The following is a 26,520-nucleotide window of genomic DNA, read 5'->3' as shown; positions in this document are numbered from 1 at the left end:
AACCCTCAAACTACCAGAGACCCAGGTTTGATTCTGACCTCAAACCCTCAAAGTACCAGAGACCCAGGTTTGATTCTGACTTCAAACCCTCAAACTACCAGAGACCCAGGTTTGATTCTGACTTCAAACCCTCAAACTACCAGAGACCCAGGTTTGATTTCCACCTCAAACCCTCAAACTACCAGAGACCCAGGTTCGATTCTGACCTCACACCCTCCAAGTACCAGAGATCCAGGTTCGATTCCGACCTCAAACCCTCCAAGTACCAGAGACCCAGGTTTGATTCCCACCTCAAACCCTCAAAGTGCCGGAGACCCAGGTTCGATTCCCAACTCAATTGTTGTCTGTGTGGAGCTTTTGCGCTCTCCCTAGAACCTGTAGGGTTTTGCCCAGGTGCTCTAATTCCCTCCCCACATCCCAGAGGCGTGTCGGTCAGATGGTTAATTATGCACTGTAATTCATCCCCAGTGTGAAAGTGCATAAGGAGTCTGGGGGTGGGGTTGTAACTGTGAAAATGGGATTAATGTAGGATTCATGTAAATGGGTAGTTGATGGGCAGTATGGACCTGGTGTGCTCAGCTACCTGTTTCTGGCTGACTCACTCTGTGATTAAGCATTTGCCTGCAGGATATTGTAACTCTCCTAAATGTAATCTATTGCTTTGAGCTTCCATTTGCCTTGGGAAATCTGTGTCTCCCTTCCAGGAAGGGTATAGTCATTTTCACTGGTCAAAGGCAGGAGCTGAGCTACAATACTCAGCATATGAAGTGAGCTGTGTCTGGTTGAGGTGCTAGTGCCTGTTCCCAGCCAGCTCCCTTGACTGGGAGGGTGCAACCTCATCAGCAATTACTGCCACCCCACCATGACCCCCCTCCATTACTGCCTAAAGCTGCTTCTGTGTACACCAAACCCTGGGCAGAAATCCCTGCAGTTTAAATCTCACAGCTTTAATTTCAATACCTACTGTCCCATGACAACCTTGACTGTGGGCTCTCTGCCTCCAACCTCTGAAACCTCACTTCAGCCTGTGATTCTCTCATGAACTCTAGCCTGAATTAATGGTCTTTTGAGGTGATTGGCTGAGACTAAAGAAATATTAGTCTCTTTGGACTGGCAGATGTACAGCCTGTGCGTGGGTAACAAGCAGGTTCTATTCTTGCAAACAGGCTTATGTTGTTTTTGCCCTTAAGTCAGAAAATAGAAGAAAATCACTTGATCTGGTGACTGTACCTCGGCGATATTGTAATGCATGGCATCTAAAGCATGTCAAAATGTTGGAGAAACTCAACGAGTCAGGCAACATCTACAAAGGTGCTCTATTTTCCTCCACTGATGCTACCTGACCTGCTCAGTTCCTCCAGCGTTTTGTTTATGTTGCACAATTAGTCAAAGCTGGGAAGGAGAACAAACTATTTTGGCCATTTGTAGGGATGAATTTATCTACCCACAAGGGATTTTTGAATTTAATAATATTATGGGAGTTTGTTCCTATGTAGGCGTGAAAATAAATCGGGTATTCCTAGGTGAGAAGTCAGGGACCAAAGAAGAGCTTGACAAAATATCTGGATGATTGAAGATTCCATACAATATAAATAGAAGCTTCAATTGTGGAGAAGTGTGAATTGGGTTAGCAGTTAATCAGTGGGAACAAGCAGGAATAATGCAAACCAAAATTACGTCTTTCTTTGTATTTATAGGGAAGTCACAGCCATTGATTCCTCAGGAGACTAAAGAAATGTATCTGTCCCCTTTAACTTTTATTGATCTCCATGGGGAGCATCCTATATGACAACTGCTCTGCTCTGGGCCGCAAGTGACTGCGGAGAGCTGCGGTTTTAGTTCAGCACTTCACAGAAACCAGCCTTCCCTCTCCGGAGGTAAAACAAAGACTTCACCCACCCCGGACACTCGTGTCTCCCCCTCCCACTGGGCAGATGACACACGTCTGAAAGCACGTTCCAACAGGCTGAAGGACAGCTCTTTTATGACCATTGAGTTTACCATCGATTTCATCATTATCTTCTCCCTGCTCCGCACTTTCTCTGGAACATTCTATTCTGCATTCTGTAATTGCTTCCTCTTGTTCAACCTCAATGCATTCGCAAATCAATAAACCAGTTTACCGATGGACATTCTGGATGGGGAGTGGTAGTAACTGTTGGGTGGTGAGAAAAGCAAGAAGGCGCTGTTCAGGCTATGATGAGGAAGGGGAGGTGGGAAGAAAAGAGAGCTGAGAGGGGATGGTAAGGGTGAGGAGAGCGGGGGACTGGGTGAATAATGGCAAAGGAGTGGAATGGAGATGGGAACAGTGAGATTCAGGGGTGATTGAGGGGAGTGAAGCAGAGAGAGGTGGAATTGTTGAGGGAGTAGAGAGAAGGGAACGGAGGGATAAGGACATAGTTGCAGAGGAGCGGGATGGAAACATTACTTTCTGCAGTCACCCCAGTGGATGTTGGGGTGGGGTTTACAGTGATGTCTGGAGAGGATGTTGACTGCTGCATCCTGACTATCTCATTCCCCATCCCATACCACTATGAGCTCCTCTGTCTCTGAGCAGAGCCTTGCTGAGTGTATTATTTCTCTAGCAGCTGAGGATCTTCACAACCTCTGACAGGGTTTTGTGTCTTTCAACAGGGAATGGGCCCTCTGCCATTTGTCTGTCCTACTTCCTGTCTGGATATCGGCCTTACTTTAAGGAATCTTCAGTCCATCCCAATCCAATTCTTCAACGGAAATTGGAGGCAAATCTGAGGAGATCCATCGTCGATCAGGTAACGTAAAGTGACTAAGTTTGAGGATGAATAACAGGGAGACTGTGCTGCATTTGATCTTTCTCCCCTTTCAGCTTTTGAACCATACAGTATGCTTAAAGAATGATGAATGTTTCTAGCACAGTTAAACAGACTTACTGTATAAAAGCCATGTGTCATACAGAGAGGTTAAGGCCCTTCAGCCCACTGAATTCATGCTAACCATCTGCTACCCATTTACACTAAAATGACATTAATACTGCATTTTTATTCTTCCCACAGTCACCATCAAATCCCCCATGGTTTCAACCCCTCACTCACACACTGGGGGTAATTTAACAGTCCCCTATCAGTCAATCACATCAATCCATTCAGTCAGAGAGAGAGCATGTAAACTCCACACAGAGAGCACCGGAAGTCGAGACTGAACCTGCTGGGTGGCAGCTCTGCCTACTGTGTCACTGCCCAGTACATTTTTGAGGTCCATTCATGCACCATCATGTTCCAGCTCTCTCAAAATGTAATCACACTTATTTTTTATTTTTTCAAACCATATTTCTTCACTGTCAAGAACCCGCTTGACTTGTTTCCGTAATCACCTTCCCAGGCAGAGGATATCTGCTCCCTGCTTTTGCTTTTTCAGAGACCTTGCTCAGTACCTGCTCTCCCTGCAAGGTTCAATTCACAGTCTGAAGAGATAGTGGAAGCTGGTAAAGACTGGGCTATGTTATCTGACCATCTCCTCAATTGTCCGTCACCCACGTCATTCCTGTCTCGCCACTGTCTTGCCTTCTTTATAACCAGGTTAGATCCTCAGAGATCATGACACCCAGAAACTTGAAACTGCTCACTCTCTCCACTTCTAAACCCTCTATAAGGATTGGTTATGAAGACCCTGTTAAAAGAAGACAGTTTTTGTTTGATAATGCCCCTGTGTTGTGTTTTTAATGACCTTACCACAGTAAAGGTACTATTTAACTGAAGAGCAACATCAGCCTCCTCTTAAATATCAACACTTGACATTGGAGTCATGCACAGACTGGCACTGGGAAAGAGAGGAATATTCCCCCTGGTGTTCAGATGCCAGTCTGGCAGTTTGGTGGACACATTTGCATGTTGCTGTTATTACTTTCAGATTTATTACATAAAAAATGTAACTGTTCTAACAGAGGATAGAATCCAAATTCAGATTTAAACTTTATTTAGAGATAAAGCATGGTAACAAGCCCATGGCACACAGTTGTACACATTGGACCAACTAACCGACTAACCTGTTTGTGCAAGAAAACTGGAATACTGTACCTGGAGAAAATGCAGGCGGTCACACAGAGTGTAGAAACTGCTTACAGATAGTGGTGGGAATTGAATCGCAGTCGCTGGGGCTGTCATACCGTTATGCTGACCATTACACTGCTGTTTCACCCCACACATCGTCTGGTCACTGTCCCATGGGATTTCTGTATCCTGAACACCCTGTAACACAGTCACATCTCACCAATATTCCTAGATTCACTTGGGGTCTGGTCTTGGGTTTTCAGCTTTCCAACCTCCCATTTCTCCTCTTCATATCCTAATGGTTCCAGTTTACAGTGCCCCACACATGGAACACACAGCCTGGGAAATAGAACAGTACAGCACACGAACAGATCCTTTGGCCCACAAACTTGTGGCGAACTCATTCAGTTAATGACACCAAATCCCTTCATCCCACACATGGTCCATTCACTGAACATTCATGTGTCTATCAAGGAGCCTCTTAAATGGCTCTATAGTATCTGTCTCCAGCACAACCACTGGTAACACATTTCAGGCATCCACCATTCTATGTGAAATAAAATTCTGCCCGGTACATCTCCTTTGAACCTAGACCCTCTGACTTCAAATGCATGCCCTCTCATATTGGACATTTCAATCTTTGAAGATACATAAACTTCTGTCGGTCTCCACCACTCCAGAATAATCAATCCAAGAATGTCCAGACTCTCCTTACAGCACATACCCTCTAATCCAGGCAGTACCCTAGTAAACCTTTTCTGCACCTTGAGGGCTCAACACAGGCAGGCTTTCCCCACTGATTTTTGGTGGGACTAGAATGAGAGTTCATAGGTTAAATGTGAAAGGCGAAATATCTAAGGGGAATCTGAGGGTAGGTTAAATGTGAAAGGCGAAATATCTAAGGGGAATCTGAGGGTGGTAAGTGTATGGAATGAGCTGCCAGTGGAAGTGAAGGATATAGGTTTGATTTCAACATTTAAGTACATGGATGGGAAGGGTGTTGAAGGCTGTAGTCTAGGTGTGGGTCAATGGAACAGGTCAGCATGGATTAGATAGGCTAAATGGACTGTTCCTGTGCTGTGCTGATTCTATGATTTTCCAAACCCTATAACGGGGCAACCAGAACAGAATGCAGTACTCCAGATGCAGTTTTATAAAGCTCAAGCCTAACTTGATGACTCTTGAAATATTTGGACATAATAAGACATAATTATTGTTTAATTGGCCTGTTCAAAGGTCCTATAACAGTGGGACAGAAGCTTTCTTTCAGACTAATAGTATGAGTTCTCAAGTTTTTGGATCTTTAACCCAGTGAGAGGGGTGACAAGAGAAGATGACTCGGGTGGGATGTTGGCTGCTTTCCCAAGATAGCCATAATTGTAGACAGAGACAGTGGAGGGAAGGCTGGTTTGCACATTGGGCTGGGCTGTGATCACAACTCTCTGCTATTTCTTGGAGTTGTGGGCAGAGAAGTTCCCATACAAATCTATGATGCATCCTAATAGGATGCTTTCTGTTGTGCACCTGTACAAGTTGTGAGGGTGTTTGGGGAAGCTGCTTATCCTCAGGAGGAGGTAGAGGTGTTGGTGTGCTCCTTCTGGGGAAGCTGCTTATCCTCAGGAGGAGGTAGAGGTGTTGGTGTGCTCCTTCTGGGGAAGCTGCTTATCCTCAGGAGGAGGTAGAGGTGTTGGTGTGCTCCTTCTGGGGAAGCTGCTTATCCTCAGGAGGAGGTAGAGGTGTTGGTGTGCTCCTTCGCTCATGATGACCACATGTTTGGACCAGGACAAGTTATTGGTAATGTTTACGTTTACATCCAGAAACCTGAAGATGAGAAGTTAGAATGCAAAGACTTCTTCTGCTTGGAACTAGGGAAATAATTGTCTGTAGCAGTACATGTGGGATGTGTTGGAGGCTTTTTGCTGAGCATTTCACCATTACACTCCTCTTCATCAGTATCATCATACTCTTCTCTATCTACCCTGCTGTTCCCAGAACCTGGAGTTCCTGTCTGAGGGATTGGAGGGCCGTTCCCACAGTCCAGTTGCCGTCCTGTTCGATTCCATCCTGCGACCTGATGCTGATTTGGGCGTATCCTTAGATTCTGTGCTGAGCTGGAGACTTGAACCAGACCAATACATTCCTCACCTAGTCCTGGGCAAGGGACCTCCTGGTGGAGCTTGGCATGTAAGTATGAAAATATTTCCAAACAGCTCCAGGTTATTTATTATTTTTAGATTATGAGAAATCTCAGTCCTCTTTTATTGTGATTTAGAAATACATACATGCATTAAGAAATGATACTGTGTTTCTCCAGAAAGATATCACAGAAAACAGGACAAACCAAAGAACAACACTGACAGAACCACATAATTATAACATATAGTTACAGCAGTGCAAAGCAATACCATAATTTGATAAAGAACAAACCATGGGCATGGTAAAAAAAATAGTCTCAAAGTCCCCAAGTCGATCGACTCCCGAGTCCCCGATAGCAGGCGGCAAAAGGGAGAAACTCCCTGCCATAAACCTCCAGGCACCGTCAACTTGCCGATGCCTTGGAAGCAGCCGACCACAGCCGACACCGAATCCATCCATCCGAAAACTTCGAGCCTCCGACCAGCCCCTCCGATACAGCCTCCCAAGCGCCATCCTCTGCCGAGTGCCTTCGACCTCGCCCCGGCCGCTGAAACAAGCAAAGCTGAGGATTCGAGGCCTTCTGCTCCGGAGATTCCGGTTACCACACAGTAGCAGCGACAGTGAAGCGGGCATTTCAGAAGTTTCTCCAAATATTCCTCCGTACTCTCACGTCCATCTCCATCAAATCAGAATTGTGCACGGTCCCCTACTTGGCAGATTACAGATGTCATTCACCAGAGAGGCCACGCGCGCTGCCGTAGCGCTGCCATCTTCTCCTCCCTCTTTTGCTGCCTTGGTGCTCCTGGCTGTGCCCGATTCTAGTTGATTAGTTTGATTAGTTGATAGGATAGTCTTGTTTATATATGCATATAGCACTGTGTCACCCGTTCTTCACGGTAGCGCACACACACACACGCGCGCACACACACACACACACACACACACACACACACACACACACAGACAATTAAGGATAAGGAAACAGTTTGTTCCAGTTACACTTACACTGTCCGACCAAATGTCCTTCCATCCTCAGTCACTTTATGCACCTCTTCCACCACAGATTGATCAACAGTTGTATAAGATACTGTGACAGAGCAATAAACGACAGCCCAAACTTTCTCTTCCCCACTTCTATCAAATTCTTGAACCAGCCTTTAAAACCGTAATTGTACCTTGGATTATATTTCCCAACTTGCACTAATGTTGCATAGCTCCACTCAGGCTCCCAGCCGGGTGCCGGTGTTGATTTTAACTTGCATCATCCAGTATAGCACTGGGCTAGACGTGCCCAGGCATCATACCTGATGAAGATGATGGAGTTTGTCATCGAAATATTGGTTTAAATTGACACCTGGACTTAGCTGGGAAGTGAAAAGTTTATGAGCCATATATGCCGGGAAAACACTGGCTCCTTTTTGCATTACCATCACTAAACGTTTATTTTGCTGTGTAAGTTGTGCATGGATCATGGATATTGAGTTATGGAGCAGTTCAGCACATATACTGGCCCTCTGACACAAACAGTCCACGCTGACCACAGTCCCAGCCAGCTAGTCCCAATTTCCTGCTTTCAGCCCCTAGCCCTCTAAGCTCCACCCCTCCATGTACCCATTCAACTCTTGCCTAAATGATACTATTGTACATTTATTGAAGCTTACATAATTAAAGCAACACAGACAAAATGCTGGAGGAACTCAGCAGGCCAGGCGGCATCTACGGAAAAAATACAGTCAATATCTTGGGCGGAGACGCTTTATCAGGACTGGAGAAAAAGTAGATGAGCAGTCGGAATAAGAATGTGGGGCGACGGGAGGCCGAAACACGAGGTGATAGAGGAAACCGGGAGAGGCAGGGGTGAAGAAAAGTGCTGGGAAATTACCAGGATGGGAGAAGGGGGAATCTGAGAGGGCAGAAGGCTGAAAGGGGGAAGGAGTGTCAGAGGGAAGTGATGGCCAGGTAAGCAGATAAGGAGAGAGAAGGAAGTAGGAAAGGCAAATGCTGCAGAGGGGGGCATTACAGGAAGTTCGAGGAATCGATTTTCATGCCATCAGGTTGAAGGCTACTCAGACAGAATATGAGATATTGTTCCTCTAACCTGAGTGGTGTCATCGTGGCAGTAGAGAAGGTCATGGACTGAGAGGTCAGAATTGAAATGGGTGGCCACTGGGAGATCCTGCTTTCTCTGGTGGACAGAGTGTAGGGGCTCAGCAAAACGGCCTCGCAATCTACACTGAGACTCACTGATGTACAGGAGGCCACACCAAGAGCACTGCATACAGTAGATGACCCCAACAGACTCACAGGTGAAGTGTCGCCTCAGCTGGGAGGACTGTTTCGGACCTTGAGTGGTAGTGAGGGAAGAGGTGAAGTGGCAAGTGTACCATTTGCAAGGATAAGTTCCAGGAACAAGATCAGTGGGGAGGGATGAATTGACAAGGGAGTCACATATGGAGTGATTCTTACAGAAAGCAGTAAGTGCGGAGATGAGGAAAAGATGTATTTTGTGGTGGGATTCCATTGGAGATGGAAGAAGTTATGGTGAATTGTGTGCTGGACACGGAGGCTGGTGGTGTGGTAGGCGAAGACGAAAGGAACCCTACCCCTTTTGGGGTGGTGGGAGAATGGGATGAGGATAGACGTGCAAAATGGAAGAGATGAGCGGTTGAAGGCAACATTGACGGTGGAGAAAGAGAAACACCTATCTTTGAAGAAGGACGACTTCTCCTTAATTCTGGAATAAAAAGCCTTATCCTGAGAGCAGATACAGTGGAGATGGAAGAATTGAGAGAAAGGGATGGCCTTTTTTCAAGAGACAGGGTGGGAAGAGGAATAGTCCAGGTAGCTGTGAGAATCTGTGGGTTTATAATAGATATCAATAGACAAGCTGTCTCCAGAGATAGAGTCAGAGAAATCAAGAAAGTGGCAAGGGGAGGTGTTGAAAATGGACCAGGTAAATTTGAGGACAGGATAGAAGTTGGAGGCAAAGTTGATGACGTTGACGAATTCAGCATGGGTGTAGGAGGCAGCACCAATGCAGTCGTCGATGTAGTGAAGGCAAAGTTGGGGAGTGATACCAGTGTAGGCTTGAAACATAGACTGTTCCACGTAGCCGACAAAAAGGCCGGTATTGCTGGGGTCCATGCAAGTGCCAATGACTACACCCTTTTTTTTGAAGGAAGTGGGAGGAGCCAAAGGAGAAGGTATGGAGAGTTAGGACAAGTTTCGTCAGATGGAGAAGAGTGGTGGTGGAGGGGGACCATTTTGTTCTGCTGGCCAGAAAGAAATGCAGACCTTTGAGGCCTTCCTGTGGGGGATAGAGGTGCATAGGGACTGGGGTTAGGGAACTTGAAGTCATTGAAAAGATCCACAGTGTGTGAAGTGTCACGGATGTAGGTAGGAAGGGACCGAACTGGGGGTGGGGAATAAAGCTGAATCAAGAAGTGCAGATATAAGTTCAGTGGGGCAGGAACAAGCTGAAACAACTGGTCTACCTGGACAGGCAGGTTTGTGGATCTGGGTAGGAGGTAGATATGGGAGGTGTAGGGTGTGGGAACTATGAGGTTGGTGGCAGTGATCCACAGTGCTGATAAGATCAGTGACAGTGTGGGAGACAATGTCCTGGTCTTCCTTGGTGGGGTCTTGTTCAAGGGGTAAGTAAGAGGAAGTGTCTAACAATTGTTGCGAGCCCTCAGCAAGGTAAACTGATGTAATTAATGTCAGTTTACAACATACTGTGCTGCCGTTGCTGCAGAAGTCTAATTTTCCTGGTGGAAGACTCGCAGACACTGGACCTCCAAAATCCCCAGTGCATCGGTGATTTACATAATATATCCTTTTAACCCATGCCATCTCTGCAGTTTGTAATTGTGGGATGCTTGTCACATAATGTGTAATTCCTGAACATTAATTCTCAACGTAAGTATAACAAGTAATTTTACAACAGGTTAAACTGGTTAATATGGATTTCCATTAAGTTGGGAAAAGCACATTAAAGTTCAGGATGAACTTTCCATTGAATCTGTTTCTTTAACAGTCCATTGAGGGATCCGTGTTTACACTGAGTCTTGGAGAATGGATGGAGTTGCCTGACCTGCCCTTCAGGGACTGGATGAGAGACAAGAGAAGGTAAAGGATCATCTACATTTCAGATGTCCACACTGACAGGCCTGATTTTGTCTCCTCATCTTCTCATTCTTTACCAGACAATAAGACATGGGTAGCACAATCATGCGGCCACTCAGTGAAGAACTAACTGTGGCATTGTAGTGCAGCCAGGCAAGCCACTATCTTTCAGTGCCAGACGCCTGGGTTCATTCCTGACTTTGGACACTGTCTGTGTGGAGTTTACACGCTCTCCCCCCCCATGACTCTGGATGCCACAGTCATGGAGTGATGGAGCATGGGAACTGACATTCTATAAGAAGGATGTGACTGATTACCATATGGATAAAATGACCATTACCCTCCTTATCTGTATTCATTTAAATGCACAATTTCACCTTGTTACCGGCACTGGTATATGTCTAAAGATCCTCGAAGGTGACAGTGTATAGAATGTGGTTCAGAAGGCTGGTGAGATTCTGGCCTTCATTAGAGTCATAGAGTCACAGAACCATAGAGAAGTACAGCCAGAAACAGACCCTTTGGCCCATCTAGTCCATGTTGAAACCACTTAAGCTGTCTGCTCCCATTGACCAGCACTGGAACCATAGCCCTCCATGCCCTGACCATCCATGTACCTATCCAAACTTCTCTTAAACATTGAAATCGAATTTGCATGTACCACTTGTGCTAACAACTTATTCCACACTCTCATGACCCTTGGAGTTTCCCATCATGTTCCCCTTAAACCTTTCACCTTTAACATTTGACCTTTGATTGTAGGTCCAACCAACCTCAGTGGAAAAAAGGCTGCTTGCATTTACTCTGTCTATACCCCTCGTAATTTTGTATACCTCTATCAAATCTCCTCTCAATCATCTATGTTTAAGGAATAAAGCCCTAATCTATTCAATCTTTCATTGTAACTCAGGTCTATCAGACCCAGCAACATCTTTGTAAATTTTCTCTGTACTATTTCAAACTTAATTGCATCTCTTCTGTTGGTAGGTGAACAAAAACTGCACACAATGCTCCAATTAGGCCTCACAAACATCTTATAAAACTTCAACAGAAAATCCCATTTCCTGTACTCAATATTTATGAAGGCTAATGTGCCAAGTGCTTTCTCTATGACCCTATCTATCTGTGACGCCACTTTTAATGAATTATGGAGCTGTATTCCCACATCCCTTTGTTCTACCACACTCCTCAGCGCCTGCTGTTCACTGTGTAAGACCTATCCTAGTTGGTCCTGCTGAAGTGCACGACCTTGCACTTGTCTGCATTAAATTCCATCTGCCATTTTTCAGCCAATTTTTCCAACTGATGCAGATCCCTGTGCAAGCCATGATAGCTTTCTTCACTGTCCTTTACACCCCCAATCTTGGTGTCAGCTATAAATTTGCTGATCCAGTTAACCACATTATCATCAAGATCATTGGTATAGATGACAAACAGCAAAGGACCCAGTACCGATCCCTGTTGTACTCCACTAGTCACAGGCCTCCAGTTAGAGAGGCAATCATTTACTACCACTCACTGGCCTCTCCCATAATGCCAACGTCTAATCCAATTTACTACCTCATCTTGAGCGCAAGCGCCTGAACTTTCTTGACCATTCTCCCGTGCAGGACCTTGTCAAATGCCTTGCTAAAAATCCATGTAGACAACATCCACTGCCTTGCCTTCATCCACTTTCCCAGTAACATCCTCGAAGAACTGTATAAGAATGGTTAGGTGTATGCTGTCTTTCCTTAATCAGTCCATGTCCATACAAATACTTACGGTATAAATTCAGTCCCTTAGAATACCTTTCAATAACTTTCCCGTAACTGTTGTCAGACTCACTGGCCTATAATTTCCTGTTTCGAGCCTAATTTATGTTCAGAGCCTTTTTAAACAGTGGAGCAACCTTGGCTAGCCTCCAGTACTCTGGTAGATCTCCTGTCACTAAGGAAGATTTAAAGATCTTTACTAGGGCCCTGGCAATCTCGGCACTTGCCTCCCGTAGGGTCTTGGGAACACCTTGTCAGTCTCTGGGGATTTATCAATGCTGATTTGCCTCAGGGTAGCAAACACTTCCTCCTCTGTAATCTGTGCAGAGTTCATGACGTTGATGGTGCCCTGCCTCACTTCTATAGACTGTATCCATCTCCCAAATAAATACAGATGCAAACAAAATGATTTAAGACCTCCTCGATCTGTTTTGACTCCACACATAGATACCATTTTGATCTTCTGGAGGACCAGTTTTGTCTCTTGCAATCCCTTTTCTGTTATCATGTCCCTTAGAATTCTCTTTCACCTTGTCTGCAAGAGCAACTTCATGCCTTCTTTTAGCCCTCCTGATTTCTTTCTTAAATGTTCTCTTGCAGTTCTTGTACTCCATAAGCACCTCATTTGTTCCTACCTGCCCCTACCTGCATGCACCTCCTTTCTTCTCTTAACCAGGGCCTCAGTAGCTTTTGAAAACCTAGGTTCTCGACACTTGTTATCTTTACCTTTTATTCTAGGCATTCAATTTGAAAGTGGGAAGCTTCTGCCTGAGTTTCACAAAATGTTGGTCAGACCTCAGCTGAAATACTGCGTGCAGTTCAGATCGCCATACTACAGGAAAGATGTGATAGCAATGCAGAGGGTGCAGCTGAGAGTGGGTCTGAGGGGAACCTTCCTCACCCAGAGAGTGATGAGTAGCTGGAACACACTGCCAGAGAAGGAGAGTGGTGGAGGCAGGGTCCCTGACAGCACTGGAGAAGTGTCTGGATGGAGCATTTGAATCACTCAGGTGTAGAGGGCTGCAGACTGACAGGTGGGATTAACACAGACGGAAGTCCCCGGTCAGTGTGGACATTCTGGGCCTGTTTATGTTCGACTGTATTATCTTGATCTAAATAATGCTGAGGCCCACTGAGGGAGAGTTATGGTGCATTGGATGACTGGCAGTTCCCACCCCAGCAGCTGGAAGGCTGAACTTTTTAATTAAAGAGCTGATACCTGTGAGTCTGGTTAGTTTCCATCAAATTCACTGCCAACCATGGCTAGTCTGGGCACATGGTTGTCTGCAGTCACTCAGATGCCTGATTTCAAGAATGAGTCTCACTGATAGGCAATAAAGGCTTCTCTTGTCAACAATGTACAAGTAAAGGCTTGTCTTGTCAACAATGTAGATTTGTAGAGAAAACAGGACAAAACAAAACCTAGCACATAGTGACAGTGTTGTTGGATTGAGGGGGGATCTGATTGAAACATATAAAATCCTAAAGGGATTGGACAGGCTAGATGCAGGAAGATTGTTCCCGATGTTGGGGAAGTCCAGAACGAGGGGTCGCAGTTTGAGGATAAAGGGGAAGCCTTTTAGGACCGAGATTAGGAAAAACTTCTTCACACAGAGAGTGGTGAATCTGTGGAATTCTCTGCCACAGGAAACAGTTGAGGCCAGTTCATTGGCTATATTTAAGAGGGAGTTAGATATGGCCCTTGTGGCTAAAGGGATCAGGGGTATGGAGGGAAGGCTGGTACAGGGTTCTGAGTTGGATGATCAGCCATGATCATACTGAATGGCGGTGCAGGCTCGAAGGGCCGAATGACCTACTCCTGCACCTATTTTCTATGTTTCTATGTTTCTATGTCATTGAATCATAGAATTGTACAGCACAGAAACAGGCCATTCAGCCCACCATATCTATGCTGACCTTTTTGCCCACTTACACTAATCGCCTTTGCCTGCATTAACACTGTATTCTTGCCTACATAAGTGACTGTCTAAATGCCTGTTAGCTATTGCGATTGTATCTGATTCCACCATCTTCCCCTGGCAGCACGTTCCAAATATCAATCACGCTGTAACAAAAACTCACCTCTCAGATCAACACACACAAAATACTGGAGGAACTGACCTCTCAGATCCCCTTTAAAATGCCTTCCATGCACTCTAAACCTATGCCCTCTTAATTCTAGAATAGGAAAGATTATTTTGATTAAGAGGACCTTAGATAAGTGAGATCCCCACAATCTCTTTGTTTGCATCCGAGAGCAGTCTAGAATTAGAGGGTACAGAATTAAGATGAGAGGAAGAGATTTAAAAGGGACCTGAAAGATATATTTTCCTCACAAAGACAGGAGGGTATGTGGAGGAAGTGGTGTGATTATGTCCAATTCCAGCATCTAAAGAACATTTGGCCAAGTACATGAATCAGAAAGGAGCAGATGGATATGAGCTAGTACTGGCAAACGGGACTAGTGTAGAGAAGATTCATGTCAGTGTGACAAATTGCGTATGGATCCCGTTTCTGTGCTGTATAACTCCATGATAGAGTAGTGAAAGCAGAGCATAGGTCTGCAATCTCAGCGTGGGCATGGACAGCCTGTTAAAGATTCTGGTGACCAGACGTCTCACTTGATTAAATGAGCCACAAACACCCGTCATGGGAGAGACTGTCAGCGGCACGCACCGTTATGAGTGAGGTGAGCAGGGGTAGTGGGGTGTCTCCTGTGTGAGCCTCACTGCATGTCTGTGATTGTCTTGCAGGTACCTGCGGAACGACAGGGCCATGACCGCTGATGTCGCCCAATATTATCAGCACTACATCCACGCTAAGGAGCTGCAGGAGAACTTTGTGTGTGGGGCTGTCGTCACCTCAGTGAGGAGGCTCAGTCGGCTGCCCGGCAGGGAAGAGCAGACGTGCGCGGACACCCAAACCTCAGATAACCCTTCTCTTGCGAACCTGTTTGAGGTGAGCGGCTACAGCGTAACAGAGGGCGGCTCAGAGAAGGCTTTCTCCATCTGCACGGAGAATGTTGTGCTGGCAACGGGCACCTATGACAGCTCCACCTGGCTGGGCATTGATGGTGAAGAGCTCCCCTTTGTCCATCACGCCACCTCGGAAGTGGAAACGGTCATTAAGGAGTACCAGAAGGCAATGAGCTTTGACCCCATTTTGATCGTGGGAGCAGGTTTGACTGCTGCCGATGCCGTCATTGCTGCTCGTCATAGCAACGTCCCAGTAATCCACGTCTTCCGCAGGCAGGTGAATGACCCAGGTCTCATCTTCAACCAGCTTCCGAAACTGATGTATCCAGAGTATCACAAGGTCCACCAGATGATGGTCCAGCAGGCGTGCACCAGCACAGGGCCCTACAATGACTACCTCAGCCTTCCTGGACACCAGGTGGTACGCTTCACCCACGACAAGAAATGTGTCCTTCAGGACCTGGCGTCAGGAGGGAGCAGGACAGCCAACATCTTCATGGCCCTTGTTCTGATCGGCTCGGAGCCCAACCTGGCCTTTCTGCCTGATGGTGGAAGATCTCTGGCCATCAACCCGGAGCTCCCGATCAGCACCAAGCGCAACCCCATTGGCGTGGACCGCTACACGTACGAGTGCACACAAGAGAGGGGGATGTATGCCCTCGGCCCCCTGGTGGCCGACAACTTTGTCCGCTTCCTGCAGGGTGGTGCTCTCGCCATCACCAGTGCCCTGAGCAAGGCCAGATCCCGCGTTAATGTCCAGTCCGAAAACAGCCTCTGACCAGCCGATCGCTGGTGCGTCAAGTCAAAAACGGTGCTCAAGGGTAGGTGTAGGGTCACTTCTGGGAACTACTGTTATTTTCAGACCAGGGCTGATGCCAGGCTTTGGTTAGCACTGGTTAACATGGGCCGCAAAGGGTGGCTCAGCTGCAGAAGTCGAACGTTGCAGTAAAAGGGCACTGCTGGCAATTCGGAGAGAAGTCGGTGGTTTGAGCGTGCGGACGAGATGGGACGTGCATCCAGCATGTCCAGTTTTAAAGCCCATCACCTTTTTGGATCCTCTTGCCCTTTCACACTCAGCAGCACAAGCTAAATTAGCGTACATAGCCACACAGACCACCCGATCATGAATTTTCGATACAGGTTGGGGATCTGGACAGAGGTGCTAAAAACACCAAGCAGCCAGCCTGGACAAATGCAGGAGCCCCAGAGCTTGCTAGGGAGACCTCCCAGAAACCGCCCAGACTGGCCCTTGGTTTTATTCCCATGAAAGCCTATGGGAATTCTGGGGCCCCTGCAGGTTCCCTGAAAATCACCTGTTTACATCCTGGGGCCTGGACGGGCTCTCTGACTGTTCCTGACAGATGATGCAGTGCAGCTGTGCTGCGCAGGCTGACAGTGTGGATCAATGGTGCTCAGTGACAGTACAGGCCAAGACCTGTAAACTGACTGGTCAAGCAGGCAGCCCTGGTTACAGATTCACACTGATATAGTGCAGAGCGGGTCATTTTGCCCATCATATTTATCCTGACCCATCTATGCAAATTCCATCCACCAGCACGGGATCCATTGCCTTCCATGCACTAACAATGCAAGTGCTCGTCTTGGTATTGCTTAAATGATGTGAGAGACTCTGCCTCCACCACTCCCTCAGGCAGTGCATTCCAGATCCTTACACCTCCCTGGAAAGTTTCCTCTTATAACCTCGTCCCTCTTACCCGAAGGCGGTTTTATGCACCTCTGCTATGAGGAATTGCTTCTACAACCTACTGCTTCATAAAAGCCTTTTAGGATCACTAAGTCAGCCTGCGAGTTAAGAATGACATTCAAGACGCTGGAGGAGCTCATCAGGTCAAGTGTGCAGAGAAATGGACAGCCAATGCTTCAGTTTGAGAAACCTCACCTGGACCCACTAAAGCACAGCTGGTTCTATAGGTCAGTAGCAATTGATTCACATTGATCTTATTGCAATACTATCCATATTGAAGCAGATATTAGACCATATGACCTCCCAAGTGTGGAGCAAGATTATCAGTACGAGAGGCTGGGAGCATACCAAGGCCATCGTGAGCTGAGAGTCAGCCCCCTTGGGAGAGATTGAGCTTCAAGCCCCATTGATCCTTTCCTACAGCAAGCCGACTGTCCACTCCTCACTTACGGAGGTAGTGTGGAAGTAAAGTCTGATAAAGATTGACTCTGGAGTTTTGTCTTCCCCCTCAGAGACATCAGATTAAAGCTCACCCCCTTGTCAACTAGGCCATTGCTTCAGGAGCTGCAAAGCACTATTGTCAATGTCTGGCTCTTGTTGGTGAAAGCACTCCCTCGGCCGTGGTTCAGACACACCATCAATACCTGCTCTGCGGCTACCTCTGTTCCCCCAAGATTTCCTGCTTGTCTTTTCAGCACACCTTCTCGTGGTCCCTGCACAGGGGTCACTGCTATATTCTTCCATGCCTGACTCACGCTATTCTTAAGACTGCCTCACTTTTGTTGCTTAAATCTAGCATCAATTTGTCCTGTAGGTGTTGGCTTACTCGGCTGGAGTAAGCAACATTTTGTGCAGAGTGCATTGAGTTATGGAGCCATATAGCATGGGAAAAGGCCCTTCAGCCCAAATCCCCCATGCTGACAAGGATTTCTATGTATGCTGGTACCATTTCAAACCATGGAACAAAGAACATTACAGCACGGTCAGGCCATTTGGCACACCATGTTGTACTGACTTTTTAACCAACTGCAAGGTTAATCTAATCCTTTCCTCTTCATGGCCCTCCATTTTTCAATCACCCATATGCCTATCTAAGAGTTTCTTAAATGCCCCAAACGTATCTGTGTCTACCACCACCTCTGGCAGGGCACACCTACCACTCTCTGTTTAAAGAACTTACCTTTGATATATCTCCTGTACTTTTCTCTATCACCTTAAAGTTATGCCCCCTGGGATTAGCAATTTGGAAAGAAGTCTCTGTCTATGCCTCTTATTATCTTGTACACCTCTATCAAGTTCAAAGTAAATTTATTATCGAATTACATGTATGTCACCATATACAACCCAGAGATAAAATTTCTTGCAGGCATACTCAATAAATCAATAATAGATTAATAACCATGATAGGATCAATGAAAGACCACAGCCCAAATTGATCATTCAACCGGTGTGCAAAAGACAAACTGTGCAAATACAAAAAGAAAGAAATAATAATAATAAATAAACAAGCAATAAATATCGAGAACATCAGATGAAGTGAGCCGATAGGTTATGTAAACATTTCAGTGATGGACCAAGTAAAGTTATCCCTTTTGGTTGAAGAGCCTGATGGTGGAGGGGTAATAACTGTTCCTGAACCTGGTGGTGTGAGTCCTGAGGCTCTTGTATCTTCTTCCTGATGGCAGCAGCGAGAAGAGAGCAGGTCCTGGGTGGTGGGGATTCCTGATGATGGATTATTTTCCCTGTGACAGTGTTTTGTGTAGATACACTCAATGGTGGGGAGAGTGTTCCCCATGATGAACTGGGATGTACTCATTGCTTTTCATAGGATTTTCCAGAGCATTGGAGTTCCTACAATCAACCTTCCTTGGCCAAAGTTGCCGTGGTCACATGATGCACTGAAATCACAGTACATCAGGACAGTATTAATTTGCTGCACAGGCATGGGCTCCCAAACATATTCCCCTCTCATGAATCCCTGTCCCATTGGTTAGCAGAAAAGGACTGCTCTCAACTCTTCTATGACCCTTTGAAATCATTATCTCCTCATGACCCCTGGGAACCACAAAACCCAGCAAGCTCCATCTCCCCCACCAGACCATCAATGTCAAGGAGTAGTGGACTCACCAAGTACAGCAACAGCAAAATCCCTTTCACTTTCCCTCCAGCCGTAGATGCCTGTTTACTAGAGGGGATCAAATGTCATTTTCCTTAGTTCTGTGCTAAAGCTGATCCAAGAGATACAAGTATTTGCCATCCAGCAGGGAAAGTCAGTGCGAACTCCTTTCTTATTACTCCTCATTGAGCTGTGGCAGGGCTGTAGAACAATCACCCTCAAGGTGTAAAGCAGCCTCTCTACTTGTGAACATCATTTCTTTTCTGAAGTTTGTAAGCACTAATATTCTTCTAATAAAGTGATCTTTTGCACTGAGATGCACAGTGTTTCTTTTGCTAACAGATGTTATTTGTGAGAAATACTGCAATAAAGATTCTGGCAAGTTTCAGAAAGGTCCTGGAGGTGGTTTTAAAAATCTGCATTGGAAGAATCAGAATCCGATTTATTATCACTGTCTAATATGACATGAAAATTGTTATTTTGCAGCAACACTACAGTGCAAAGATACACAAAAATTATTATTATTACTTTATTGTCGCTAGACAATTGATACTAGAGCGTACAATCATCACAGCAATATTTGATTCTGCGCTTCGCGCTCCCTGGAGTACAAATCGATAGTAAATATAATAAAATGTTAAATTATAAATCATAAATAGAAAATAGAAAAGGGAAAGTAAGGTAGTGCAAAAAAACCGAGAGGCAGGTCTGGATATTTGGAGGGTACGGCCCAGATCCGGGTCAGGATCTGTTCAGCAGTCTTATCACAGTTGGAAAGAAGCTGTTCCCAAATCTGGCCGTACGAGTCTTCAAGCTCCTGAACCTTCTCCTGGAGGGAAGAGAGATGAAAAGTGTGTTGGCTGGGTGGGTTGTGCCCTTGATTATCCTGGCAGCACTGCTCCGACAGCGTGCGGTGTAAAGTGAGTCCATGGACGGAAGATTAGTTTGTATGATGTGCTGCGCTGTGTTCACGATCTTCTGCAGCTTCTTTCAGTCTTGGACAGGACAACTTCCATACCAGGTTATGATTTTCTTGGCAATGGACGCTGCTTGGTTGGACCAAGTCAGGTCACTTGTGATATTGACCCCAAGGAACTTAAAGCTTTTGACCTGTTCCTCCTGCGCCCCACCGATGTATATTGGGTCATGCGGTCTGCTACTCCTTCTGAAGTCAACAACCAATTCCTTCGTCTTGCTGACGTTGAGGGATAGGTTATTGTCTTCGCACTATGCCACCAGGTTCTTGATTTTCTCTCGGTACTCAAACTCATCATTACCCAAGATACGGCCTACAATTATGTTGTCATCTGCAAACTTATATATTGACTTTTATGGCAACTTGACTACACAATCATGGGTGTACAGTAAGTATAGCAGGGGGCTGAGTACATAGCCTTGTGGGGCACTGGTGCTCAGACAGATTGTAGAGGAGAGCTTGTCCCCTATTTTTACAGCCTGGGTCCTGTCTGTGAGGAAGTTGAAGATCCAGCTGCAGATCTGAGTGCTAACGCCCAGGTTCCAGAGGTTAGGAATCAGTTTATTTGGAATGATGGTATTAAAGGCAAAGCTGTAGTCAATGAAAAGGAACTTTACATATGTGTCTTTATTCTCCAGGTGTTCTAAGGAGGAATGTAGGGCCAGAGAGATGGCTTCTGTCGTCCTTGATTATAAAACAAATAAATACTGCAAAAAAGCAATAATGTGATCACGTTCAGAGGTTTGTGGGCCATTCAGAAATCTGATAGCAGAGAGGAAGGAACTGTCTCTGAATCTTTGAGTTTAGGTGTTCAAGCTACCTGATAGTATCAACAAGAAGGGGACGTGTCCCAGATGATGAAAGCCCTTAATGATGGATGCAGCCTTCCGAATCTCATGCCATTTGAACTTGTCCTCAGTGGTGGTGAGGGTTGTGCCCACGATGGGGCTTTCTGTGTTTGCGACATTCTGCAGCCCGTGAATTGGAGCTTCCATACTAGGTGGTGATGCAGCCAGGAAGAATGCTCCCCACCGTACGTCTATAGAACTTTGCAAGTGTCTTTGGTGACATATTGTCTCGTAACAAATGTGAGACTGACAGTATTGTCCAGTATTACAGGTGCCGGAAGAATGGGTCAATTCACTACATAATGAATAAAGTCCAGGTCATCAGGGCACTGGCACTAGGGTGACTGCCTGAATGTGGTTCATTGTGCAAACAAGATGCTAGTCAGATTTTATTCTTGCTTGTGAGAGACTCCGATAAACTGGAGCATTGCGGGTCACTCTGATGCACTTGGCACCATCTGGGTGCTTCCATGTGACGAGCGGCCAGCAGCGCCGGCTCCCTGCATGCTGGGCAAGTGCAGAGGCAGGAAGAGTCATCAGCTGCAGGAGATCAAGCTCGGGCAGCCCCTCAGTGAAGCAGCAATTAATGTGAACACCATGTTTCATGCAGCCATAGACCCATCCAGCACAGAAATGGCCCCCCCGGCCCATCTCGACCATGACAACCAATATGCCTATCTATACTGAACCCATTTACCCACAGCAGGCTACTCTTCTCCGGTCTAAGTATCTGTCGGAGCACATTTCTAACATGGAGGGAGAGAGTCACGCAGATCCTTCAGCCCAACCAAATTCCCAGTCCAAGCTAGTCCCATTTAGCCATGCTTCAAAGTTCAAAGTAACTTTATTATCGAGTGCATATATATCCTCATGTACAACCCTGAGATTCATTTTCTTGTGGCATACTCAATAAATCAAATAACAAAAATAGAATCAATTAAAGACCACACTAACAGGGCGAAAAACCAGCATCCGTAGACAACAAATAAATAAATAAATAAATGGATGTGAGATGATGGGTGCTTGAAAGCCAGTCCATAGGTTGTGGAGACATTTCAGTGATGGGGCAAGTGAAGTTTCCCCTCTGGTTCAAGAGCAAGATTGTGGGGTAATAACTGTTCCTGAGCCTGCTGGTGTGAGTCGTGAGGATCCTGTACTTTCTTCCTCACGTTCACGGGGGGTCTCATAATTGGCCCATATCGCACTATATCTTTCCTATCTATGCACCTTTCCAACTGTCCATTCCTCGTGCCCAGCCCATTTCAACAAAAGTGGCCAATCAGATCCCCTTTTAAATCTCTCCCCTTCACCTTATGTCATGGTGCTGGGTGAAATCTACTATCTATGCTTTTCATAATTTTATAAACCCAGCTAAGGTCACCCCTCAAACTCCTTTTAGGAGGTGATTATCTCGCAGCTTGTGTGGGGGCAGCAAAGACCTGGTTGTTCGTGAGATCTCTAAGGGGATTATGCTCTCACACTGGAACCTGTTTCTGAATGGGGAAAGAGGGGTTAACTGTGGAAAGCAACCTGAGCCAATGCCATCTCGTGAGCTCCACCACCAGTCGTGTCGTGACAGCAAGAGAAAAAAGGGAAAGGTCAAGAGAGGAAGAGCTTGAGGGGATTCTTCGGAGGAGAAGCAGATTGATATTTCTGTGCAACATACATAAAATGCATGAGGAACTCAGCAGGCCAGGCAGCATCTAGGAAAAGTGTACAGTTGATGTTTTGGGTGAGTGCTGCCAAAAAATTTTGGCCCAAAATGTCGACTGTACAGTTCAGCATTCAGCAGCATAATTCCCTCCAGGTTTGACAAGCTCAGAGACCTTGACCCTGCCTTGTGCAGCTGGATCCAAGACTTCCTGTCAGATCACCGGCAGATGGTAAGAGTGGGCTCCCTCATCTCCACCCCTCTCACTCTCAATACAGGAGCCCCTCAGGGCTGAGTACTAAGCCCTGTCCTTTACTCTCTGTATACCCATGACTGTATCACCACCCACAGCTCCAATCTGCTAATTTATTTTCTGACAACACTACACTGATTGGTCTTATCTCAAATTATGAAGAAAGGAAGTCATCACCCTGACACAGCGGTGTCATGAGAACAACTTTTCCCTCAAAGTCACAAAAACAAAGGAGCTGGTTGTGGATTACAGGAGGAATAGAGACGGGCTAACCCCTATTGACATCAATGGATCTGGGGTTGAAAGGGTAAACACCTTCAAGTTCCTCGGCATCCACATCACCGAGGACCTCAAATGGTCCGTACACAGCAGCTGTGAGATGACAAGGCCACAACAATGCCTCTTTCACCTCAGACAGTTGAGGAGGTTTGCTATGGGCTCCCAAATCCCAAGAACTTTCTACAGGAGCACAATTGACAGCATCCTGACTGGCTGCATCACTGCCTGGTATGAGAACTGTACCTCCCTTAGTCACAGGACTCTGCACAGAGTGATGCGGACAACCCAGTACATCTGTAGTTGTGAACTTCCCATTATTCAGGGCATTTACAGTGACAAGTGCGTAAAAAGGGCCCGAAGGATCATTGGGGGCCTGAGTCACCCCAACCACAAACTGTTCCAGCTGCTACCATCCGGGAAACGTACCACAGCATTAAAGTCAGGACCAACAGGCTCCAGGACAGCTTCTTCCACCAGACCATCAGACTAATTAATTCATGCTGACACAATTGTATTTCTATATTATATTGACTGCCCTGTTGTATATCTTACTGTACATACTATTTATTACAAATTACTATAATTTGCACATTGCACATTTAGGCAGAAACATAACATAAAGGTTCTTACTCTTCATATCTGTGAAGAGTATAAGAAATAAAAGTCAATTCAATTCTTTGATGTTGCCTGGGCTACTGAGTTCCTGCAGCATTTTGTGTGTGTTGCTCAGATTTCCAGCATCAGCAGATTTTCTCTTGTTTGTGACTGATATTTCCATGGCTGTGATGGCATTGACACTCTGGAGATGACTTTGATCAATGTCAATCGGTCTTGGAAGTAGAAGGGCAAATTCCTGCAGCCATGTCTTAGGAGGTTGAGAAAGAGTAATAGAGAGACAGGGCGTGGAAACAGGCCATCAGCCCACTGACTCCGTCTCACTTACTCTGATCGCATATTAATCCCACCTTTCCTATTCTCCCCATTTCCCCACCAGCACCCCAATATTCTACACACTTGGGGCAATTTACAATGGTCAATTCACCTGCCCATGCATATGTTTGGGATGTGGGTGGAAACAGGGATGACACTCATATTCTGATGAAACCTGGAGGTTTTTGTTGGAGCTAAAACCAGGGTCTCTGTGGGCAGGTTTGCTAGCAGTGATGGGGTGGGAAAAGATGTGAGCTACCTCGACAGGAGGAGCATCTGAGCAAAAGAAGGACAACAGACATTCAAACGTGACAGTTCGGAAAGAAGAAAGAGCAAAGAGACATGCAGGAAAGAAACAGGCTGTTCAGTTCATCATGTCATTCTGACAAATAAGCACCCATTGGTATTAATGATAACTTCCAGAACTAGGCCCATAACCTTCTATATGTTGTATTGTATAGGTCTACTAGTACGTTTGAAATGTAGAGGCCTTAGACACCCACTCCCGACTATCCTGCCAGTAAATGTACAGTCTCTGGGAAATAAAATTTTAGACCTCAGAACAAGACTCAAGTGCCATAGGGACATCACCATGCACTTCACTTGATGGACATGTTTTATCTGCCGAGAGTTTTCGACCATTATGCTGAGAGTGTGTACATTCCACCTCAGGCCAACGTCAGCCAGGCACTGGAGGAGCAGAGCACAGCGTTCAGTGGGCACAAAGCTGCGTACCCTGATGCCTTCCCTATCACTGCAGCAGAACTCAACCAGGTCAGCTTGAGAAACGTCTGAACAACCAGCACCGACCTATCACCTGTAGAACCAGAAGAGCCAACATACTTGACCACTGTTATCACACCATCAAGAATGCTTACCATGACATTCCATGCCTGCACTTTGGGAAGTCCAATCACCTGGCTGCACTTCTACTCCCAGTGTATCAGAGACTGAGGACCACAACGCCACTACTGAGGACCAGGAAGGTACGATGAACGTAAACAGAGGAGTGTATGCAAGGCTGCTTTGAGTTAGTGGACTGCACAGGGAGGAAATCATGTCAGGACCCAGGGAAAGAAGGGTGAGCTGCTTCAAAGACTACTGCCCTATTGCACACACATCTACTGTGATGAAATGGTTTGCAGAAGTTGGTCCTGGCCAGAATCAACTGATGCCTCAGCAAGAATGTGGGCCTGCTGCAATTTGCCTATTGGCTCAATAGTTCTACAGTGGATGCAATCTCACTAGCTCTCCACTCACAAAACACACACACATTGCTGCAGGAACTCAGCAGGCCAGGCAGCAATATGGAAAGTAGCAAACAGTTGACATTTTGGCCTGAGACCCTTCATCAGGCCTGGAAATAGATGAAAAGTCAGAGTAGGAAGATGGGGGGAGGGGACAAAGGAGGTAGGTGATGGGTGAAACTGAGAGAGGGCGAGGGTGGTGAGGTGAAGATCTGGGAAGTTGATTAGTGAAAGAGATAAAGTGCCGAAGGATGGAAGACCGTGGAAGAAGAGGAAGAAGGAGGAGCAGCAGAGGGGGATATTGGGCAGGTAAGGAGAAAGGTGAGGGAGAGATACAGGAATGGGAAATGATGAAGGCGGAAGGCAATTACCAGAAGTTCGAGAAATCGATGTTCATACCATCAGGTTGGAGGGTACCAATATGGAATATAAGGTGTTGTTCCTCCAACCTGAGTGTGGCCTCATCACAACAGTAGAGGAGGCCATGGGCTGGCATGTCAGAATGGGAAAGTAGAATTGAAATGGGTGGCTACTGGAAGATCCTACTTTTTCTGGTGGACAGAGCATAGGTATTTGGTGAAGCGGTCTCCCAATCTACACCAGGTCTCACCAATATACAGGAGGCCACACCAGGAGCACTGGATACCATAGATGACCCCAACAGACTCACAGATGAAGTATTGCCTCACCTGGAAGGACTGTTTTGGTCCCTGAATGGTAGGGAGGGAGGAGGTGTAGGGGCAAGTGTGGCTCTGCTTGCAAGGGTAAGTACCAGGAGGGAGATCAGTGGGGAGGGATGAGTGGACAAGGGAGTCATGGAGGGAGCAATCTCTAAGGGAAGCGGAAAGTGGGTGGGAGGTGGTGGGATCTCATTGGAGATGGCAGAAGTTATGCTTTGCTACATCAACAACTGTATTGCTGCTGCTTCCTGCACCCATTCTGAGCTCATCGACTTCATCAAGTTTGCCTCGAGCTTACACCCTGCCCTCAAATTTACTTGTTCTATTTCTGACCCCTCCCTCCCCTTTCTCAATCTGTCTGTCTCTATCTCTGAAGACAGTTTATCCTACCAATATCTTTTATAAATCCACTGATTCGCACAGATACCCAGACTCTACCTCTTCCCAACTCGTCACTTGTAAAAATGTTGTCCCCTTCTCTTAGTCTCTCCATCTCCACCGCATCTGCTCTTAGGATGAGGCTTTTCATTCCAGAACTACGGAGATGTCCTCCTTCTTCAAAGAAAGGGGCTTTCCTTCTTCCACCATCAACGATGTCCTCGCCCACATCTCTTCCTTTTCATGCATGCCAGCCCTCACCCCATACTCCTGCCACAATACTGGGGATGGGGTTCCTCTTGTCCTCACCTACCACATCATTAGCCTCAGCATCGAGCACATAGTTCTCCATAACTTGTACTATCTCCAACAGGATCCCACCATCAAGAACATCCTTTGCTACCCTCACTTTCTGCTTTCCACAGGGATCACTCCCCACGTG

At 46.2% G+C, this 26,520-nt stretch overlaps 1 protein-coding gene across 2 annotated transcripts in view; it reads left to right on the top strand.

Moving 5' to 3' along the window:
• Window positions 1–19,211, top strand: part of LOC134356051 (oxidative stress-induced growth inhibitor 1-like) — a 34,477-nt gene extending 15,266 nt beyond the window's left edge. For both annotated transcript variants that reach the window (XM_063066571.1, XM_063066570.1), the window contains exons 4-7: window positions 2,635–2,771; window positions 6,018–6,209; window positions 10,198–10,289; window positions 14,794–19,211. In XM_063066571.1, the coding sequence (XP_062922641.1) occupies window positions 2,635–2,771; window positions 6,018–6,209; window positions 10,198–10,289; window positions 14,794–15,793 (1,421 nt within the window). In that variant the 3' untranslated portion in view covers window positions 15,794–19,211. The remainder of the gene's footprint in view (window positions 1–2,634; window positions 2,772–6,017; window positions 6,210–10,197; window positions 10,290–14,793) is intronic.
• Window positions 19,212–26,520: the final 7,309 nt, after the last annotated feature.

This window comes from Mobula hypostoma, chromosome 14 (assembly GCF_963921235.1).
Source record: "Mobula hypostoma chromosome 14, sMobHyp1.1, whole genome shotgun sequence".
In the NCBI taxonomy this organism is placed as follows: domain Eukaryota; kingdom Metazoa; phylum Chordata; class Chondrichthyes; order Myliobatiformes; family Myliobatidae; genus Mobula; species Mobula hypostoma.
Note: the sequence above shows the minus strand (reverse complement) of the source record. Positions and strands in the feature narration are given on the sequence as shown.